The sequence below is a fragment of the Frankliniella occidentalis genome, unplaced genomic scaffold (assembly GCF_000697945.3).
Source record: "Frankliniella occidentalis isolate FOCC.00 unplaced genomic scaffold, Focc_3.1 Scaffold49, whole genome shotgun sequence".
NCBI classification, from domain to species: domain Eukaryota; kingdom Metazoa; phylum Arthropoda; class Insecta; order Thysanoptera; family Thripidae; genus Frankliniella; species Frankliniella occidentalis.
Genome location: NW_026267179.1, coordinates 1,613,195 through 1,620,360, shown reverse-complemented (window position 1 = coordinate 1,620,360; position 7,166 = coordinate 1,613,195). Strand labels below are relative to the sequence as shown.

At 52.9% G+C, this 7,166-nt stretch overlaps 1 protein-coding gene across 1 annotated transcript in view; it reads right to left on the bottom strand.

Moving 5' to 3' along the window:
* Window positions 1–2,923: 2,923 nt before the first annotated feature.
* LOC127749357 (uncharacterized) overlaps window positions 2,924–7,166 on the bottom strand; it is a 68,125-nt gene continuing 63,882 nt past the window's right edge. The window contains exon 4 of the mRNA XM_052267277.1: window positions 2,924–3,289. Within this exon, the coding sequence (XP_052123237.1) occupies window positions 3,154–3,289 (136 nt within the window). The 3' untranslated portion in view covers window positions 2,924–3,153. The remainder of the gene's footprint in view (window positions 3,290–7,166) is intronic.

Below are 7,166 nucleotides of genomic sequence, written 5' to 3'. Positions count from 1 at the left end.
CCCTTTATCCCCCTTTATCCCCCTTTATCCCCGATGAAAAATTGCAAATTTACCACTTAAGTTAAGGGAGATTCTTCTGTTAACCTTTTTGGGGTACTGTGTCGACAAAATAAGCCTATTGCTTGAGTCCCTTTCAATTTGAAACATACTTTCATAATTTTTTTTAAGGAGGAGCGAGGGGGGGCACCTTTTCTCCTTCTGGTTGAGACAGTCTTTATGGGACTGTCCAAAAACGTGCATATTCGTTCCGAAGCATAGTCAAACTGGCCTAATTGAGCTTCGGTCACCATTGTGGTTTATTCAAAAGAAGAAGGCCTAGCAATTTTCTTGAAATCGCTCCCTAAAACAGGGATCCTGCTGACGAAGAAAGCCTCGCAACCGAGGAGAGGCAACGCTTAACCAGGGTAACGGCGTAGAGTGCAGAGTGAGTCCACTGATCCACGGTACGGTAATTACAAATCCTCTGATTCGCCTCAGCGAAAGGCTCCGACCCGACCCCGGCCGCATCTTCTTCCCCAGCGGAGGCACGGGCGCCTCCCGCGAGACATCGCTCTTCCTTTCTACCCATGCACCTTCCTTGCCGTTCTCTCCCTGCTCTTTCTCTCTCTCTCTCTCTCTCTCTACGTCTCTTTATTTTCTGGCCTGGGCGCGAATGAAGCGGTACAGCTGCTGAAAAACCACTCTGCAGGCCACTTCATCAAGCTCGCATTTGAATCACCATTTCTAGCGGCAGGGGCGAGTCTAGCGGGGTCGGCGGTGGTGTAACAACGCCGAGCAGATTCGCTAACCAATCCGCCCCAGTGTAACGACATTCATTTGTTTCGACTGGCGAACCCCTGATTGGTCCGGATTCTTTGCCGAGCCGTCAGGCGCCGGCAGCGGGGGTGCAAACCTGCTGCCGGCCGTGGCGTGGCGGAGTGGGCGGCCGCAAACGGTGCGCGATAAAACGGAAGGCCGACATGAACCGGAAGGTCGTTTATCATTCCGACCCCAATTGGTAAGAAATGGCGAGAGCCAGCGACGAGAGCTTGATGCTGAGCCTTGGAGGAGAGTAGGGAGGGAAAGAGGCCGAATCGCCAGACCCATGACTTTCCCTAGGTGAATTTGGCAGACGTACAGCTGCATTCTTTCTTCACGAGTGTGCCTGTAAGTTTAAAACCTCCTCAGTCATATGATATGAGTGCGCCCAGGAGAATTGTTTCGTGTGCCTACGGTTTGTGCAGGTACAGAGAGTGTTCTACGATGTAGAGCCTGAACTAGTCGGTTGTTGGTTTTTTCATTGTTATTTTTTCTTCACCGTCCCCCAGACACCGAGCCGGCTCGCCTTGCGGCGCGAACAAGAGGTGCGGCGGCGGAACCTGGCGGGTGATTAATTGATTCATTCCCGGAGAACACGTCGTTCTTTCGCGCAAAGTGGGCGGGAATATTTTTCGCCGTCACTAAGTTTGGCCGCCTTGGCCGCGCTGCAATTTGTACGCCGCTAATGACACTCGCGCGCGAGAGCCGAGCGTAAAAAATGGCCGGGATCACTAGTCAGTCATTCAGAACTTCGCGCGCCGCCGCGCCCTTCTACATTTTCGCGCCGCTCCGCTCGCGGGGCCGTTTCCTGCTGGCGGCGTGGAAATGATAAGAAGCAGAAGGAAAGTTGTAGCAGATTCATTTTCGGTGAGGCTGGCTGTTTTGCACAGGTCAGGGGGCTATGCCCGGCTCTGGCTCCTGCACCCTTCCCCTCTCCCGCTTCGCTCGCTTTGCCGTTTTCCCCCGGGGAAGAAGGTTTGCCGGTGTTTTGATTTTGTTTGTAAACAGTTTGGGCGCGGATGCCGGCGGCGGCTGTGCCTCCTGTGCCCCGCGCAGTCGGGGTGTTACGGGACCCTTGTCTCCTCCGAGTGGCGACGGAACAAAATGGATGCAAAACAGTTTTGTTCGCGACTTTGTAGTTACATGACGTGTTGCTGGATAAGATCGCCCCCATTCTGCGCGTGTTCGAGAAAAGTAGGCAGAGCTAAAACTTTTCATCCTAGTTTTTTTTATCCTTTTCATAAATCAGCTTTTGCTTTTAAGTGATCGGTCCATTTCACGGTGGGGGGCCGTCGTGATACGGAGTGATAGAGCACAGCCTTTTAGTGGCAAGTGCTCGGCGATGTTTTTCAAAACGGAGGGGCGTTGCTGTTGCTGATGGGGAAGCGGCCGCAAAAAAAGAAAAAAAGAGAGAAATAGAGGCCGTTAAGAAACGTGTGTGAGGGGCAGGGCGTGTAGAGCGGCGTCTCAGCGGTCCTCAAGGAAACAACTGCACGCAAGGCCACGGCCAGAGGGGTGTTTTTTTCCTATTTCTGCTCCTATCAGAATGCTATGACTTATTCGACAAGGGCCAGACCTACCTGCTTACATTGGAGATATCGTGCAGGTCTGACTCGCTCTCGGCCTGCTACGTGACATTTCGCTTCCAAATAAGCAATCGTATCTCCAGGGTCAGCCATATACGATGTCTGTGTGTGTGTGTGCCGTCTATCTCTCGCTCAGGCGCAATGATAAAACTTGAATCGGGCACTTGATTAACTACTGGAGCTTTCGTCATACGCCTCCCACCAACCCCGCGCGCAGGGCTCAGCCCCCTTCACGTGATGGGCTCTGCGCTGATTAAATTTTGGATCAGCCAGCAGTCTGTCTCATCAGGGCGGTAGGCGGGACCTTCTCTTCTGCCCCGTCGCCCGCGCCCGATGGGGGAGGACACGATACGACCTTATAGGATCAGATAGGTTCGATAGGACACGATATAGGACGGGGGCGGCGGTGGAACGACAATAACGCCCCTGATATTACTATCGACTGATTGGCACCGGGCAGGGTGTCGTGGGTCAGGTGTGTATGTGTGTGTGCGTGAGAGAGGGCAAAACAATGGAGAGTACAGGAGAGAAGGAACACATGGAGTGAACTTATCTCGGCTCCGCTTAAAGTCAAAAGGAAACAAAAACGCTTGATGCCCGAAAGACAGTCGGAATCGGCCGGAATTAAAATATTCCACGCCACATTATATTTTTAATGTAACTAGAATGTAATGATGAGACCATAAAAATTACATTCTATAAAAGCGCGGTGCCTTGCATTACCTAATGTCATGTAAAAATTAGTTGTCACTTCACAATTTTTCGTCTCCTAAATCGGTTTTACAGATAAGTCGTCACATTCGCTCAAGTATAACAGTCTTTTCAACAGTGCCAAAAGGTTTTCCCAATGCACGCTCAAATGCCTGGCAGCAGCACGGGTCCTGTCCATGGCGTCCGAAGCACCCCTGTAACAAAAGAAATAATGCCAGGATAAACAATATGTTTAATGTATTTTGGTCGGCAGAGCTGGTCCCACTTGTTCGGGGTTGATAAGAAAAGGTTTCAGCGCTACCCCTCTCTCCTGCTGACGCCCAGCGACGTGACTGCCAGCCCTGCTCGCCGGCCTCGGCCAAAACTTGCGCCGCTCGTCGACGCAAAGTTTTGGGTGGTGTGCATGTACCACCACGGGGCCGGAGCCGGGGCGCTCTCTGCTTGGCATCGACATGGACGCTAAAGGCCTGCTGTCTTCCCTCCTCTGTAGAGCGGGGCAGGGGTGGGGGTGTATTGGCCGCTGTGTCATTAGCGCACACTGCCAAGCGAGCCCGCCGCGCCCCACCACACTACGCCCCGCCTAGCCCCGCGCTCGTTCGGCGTCTGCTCGCCAGCGCTGCAGCCGCGCGCGCTCTCGCGGGAGGGACAACGGCGGAATTAGTTTATAATTTTGCACCCCGTCCAGGAGGAAGAGGAGGAGGAGAAGGCCTGCTTGCTCCCCACACCTTGGGGCGATGTCGGGCGTGCAATTTCCTGGCGTTGATGGCCTTCCCGGGCGCTGGACGCGTGACACGCTGCTCTCCCCACCCTGCGCCCTGTCCCCTGCGGCGCGCGGGGCTGAAGGGCATTATTTTTGTCGAAGCGAAAAGTTGAATAGCGGCGGCGGCGGCGGGCGGCAGAGACTTTGTCTAAAGTTGTTCGGCGCGGAAGTGTAACGTTAATGGTTCTAACGTGATCACGCAAGTTAGGCTGTGCCCGCGCTGCACGCTCGCGATAACATCTGCAGCGACGCCCCCGCCACGCCCCGCCACGCCCGACTTGTCAAACGGATTAAAAAGGTGTGCTGGGCGAGAGAGCGAGGCGCGAGCTGAGACAAAATTAATTTTGCGGTCGTGAGACATGATGATGGGTCGTCCCGGACGGTACCCGTCCCGTCCCGCGCCACCCAGCGCTGGCCCTTCATCACCCGCGGCACCAGTAGATAGGCTACTCTCGGTGTGCGACGGTACTGGTACTTGTAGATGTCGCGACTACAAAACTACGGGCAAGATATTTACCGAAATTTGCCAAGCCAAAGTGGCGTTAGAGAGGAGACGCGCACGCGTCGTTCGAATGACGCGGGGTAGCACGGCCCGGGGCGCTGAGAGGGGGAGGGGGACGTGGGAGGACTGGGCGCGCGCCGCCCCGCCCTTGACAGCCCTTTAATTGATGGATAGAGATTGAAGACTGTGCGTGTGCGTGCGCGCGCCGCGGAGACCCCCGTCCTGTCGGTAGAGAGGTGTCGCCCGGGCTTTTGCACCCAGAGTGGCTCCGCCCGCGCACGACCGGGAGGAACGAGGAGAGAAATAATAGCCGTGATGCGAGGTTGCGTAGGCGGTCGCAAGCACTGTAAAACTTTGAGACGTAACTTGATGTAACCCCACAACACAATTTCACAATATTCTCAATAGTTGAAATTTATGTCTTCTCAGCAATTCATCAAAGAACACGTTTTGGTATTTAGCTGATATTTCCTTTCAGACGGATAACATTGGAAAGTAGAGACAGTGGGTTCACTACCGAAATGGGCCACCTTTCGAAAATGTCGGTGATGTAAACCAAGCTATGGTAACGGTCAATTTGACGCTTATCACACAGTAATTCGTTTGAAAGCTCTTTTCACGAGGCATCTGGAAACGCCATCCACTTTCCCACGATATCTGCCTGAAAGAAAATATAAGCCAAAAACCAAAACGTGATCATTGGTGATTGCTGATATATCAGCAATCATGACATGTATACTGATATGTTAGTGATCACAAATGATTGCTGATATATTAGCATACGATGTACACTGTTGAGTTTTCGGAGTACCTCCTTGGTCACACGCCGAAAAGCTCGGTATCATCTACTGGGTCCAATACGCATCGTTACCGCTTTGTCACATGGCGGATGCACAAAGTAATCTTCATACACAAATGGTTCGCCCCAAATGTTTTATCACAAAATGACGACTGCTTTATGTCACATCCGGTCACACCCCGTGATGACTGGTTTAGCGATAGTTTTAGTCACATGACAATTCAGTCTAACAGTATAAAATAAACATAGAGTCGCAGTTCTTTTGGTTCGTTTGGCGGAAAGGCAGGCCTGGCCAAAGCATTTTCGTACGCCAAACTTTCGTTGAAAATCGTCCCACAGATTATTTTCCCAACACCTTTTTTTTATATTGACAAGACGGCCCGTATCGCCCGTCGCGGCGGGCCCATAAAGGGCCGTGTATCGCCGGCTGGAGCTTAGCCAAAGCCGCGGTGCTGTCGGTGCAGGCCGCCGCCGCAGTCGGTCTGGCCCGGCGCCCGGGCCTCGGCGTGGCGCCTGGGACCGAGCGCCGTGACGAGTCATCAGTCACACGCGTGAGACGGCGTCGTGTCACGATGTGTGACGAACGCCACGAACGCGACGCCCAGCGCGGATAAAAGCGGCGCCTTTCTTCAGGCCCACGTCACGGCCCCACGCCGTCTTTGAATTACAGCAGCGCCGTCGACATCTCAATATACTGCTGCTCCAGAGCGCGGAGAAAACGAGGAACAGGGGTAAAAAGTCGTGGCAGTCGCACTTCAGTAGGTTTTTGCAGTTTTAGCGTCAGAACTTGCACCGTAGGAGAAGAGCGTACAGGACTCCCGTCGCCTCGCATCCCCTCCGAGCGCATTCCGGGCGCCAATATTTGCCGGAGCCGGCCGGAGCGCGGCGCGCCGTGCCCGACAGGATCTGTCAGCCCCTACGATCGTCTGCTACCCAACAAACAGGAAAACAGGTCACATTGAGGAGAAAGTTGTAAGAACCTAAGTTTTGACGTAGTCGCGCCAGATTAAGTCATGGAGTAAATATGTGTAAGCCTACAGACAAACCTTGCATTTAGAAATGCTCATGAAAACACACATGCTAGGTTAAAAAAAAGTCCTTTACCATTTGGATTGTAGGATCAAAAATAGTACTTTTCTTATTTGTGAAAATGCTACTCTTGCATTTGGTCGGTCGGTACGGCATACATTTGTGAGTGCGACACGTTAGGTTATCTCTCAGTTATCTGGCCACACGACGGTCATGTCACGTAGCCCCACCAGCAGCAGTGTCACAACGTGCCTCTCCTCCTATCCCCCCTGCTTTTCCCAAGATGCTGCGGCTGATATGAATTTTTTAAGTACAATTACGCCGAGCAGGAGTGGCAAAGCAGGCCGCGTGGAGAGCGGGTCGTGGCCACTGCAATCAGGACACACGGCGTGTTTGCCGAGTCGTGTTTTATGTCGCCTGATGTAAAGCACACTTCGGCTTTAAGGCGCGAGCGGGGATGGATGTGTGCGCCATTTATTTTGCATGAGTGTATGTGTGTGTTTGTTGGTGTTGTGGCTGCTTTTTTGTGGGTAGGTGGGTGAAACCACCACCCGCTGTCGCTGTGCTCAGCGGCGTCAATCTCGCCTGCTGCATGCTGGGCGAGATGAGGATGAGAAAGTTTGGTCTAGAGGCGCGCGCGCTCGCCTTGTCAACGCCCGGCGCACTTTTGCCCGACCCAGATCTGCTTCGCATTCTTGCGAAGGGTCACTGCGTCTAACAGGGCCACTTACATCCTCAACAAGTTGTTGGTGCTGCTGTTGTTGTTACCAAAAACTGGCCTGCCGGCCGGTAACGAGACAGTCCAGCTCCAAAAGCAAATTCAAAATATACAGGCGATAATAAGGTATCAAAATAAGACTGAAAATCTGCTTATCAAATCTGGAACGTTAATCGGCAATATCGACAACGGCAACCTTTATCAAGACGGGATTCTTTCACCTTCGGGTACAGGGACTGTCTATTAGATAAATTCACCCAACA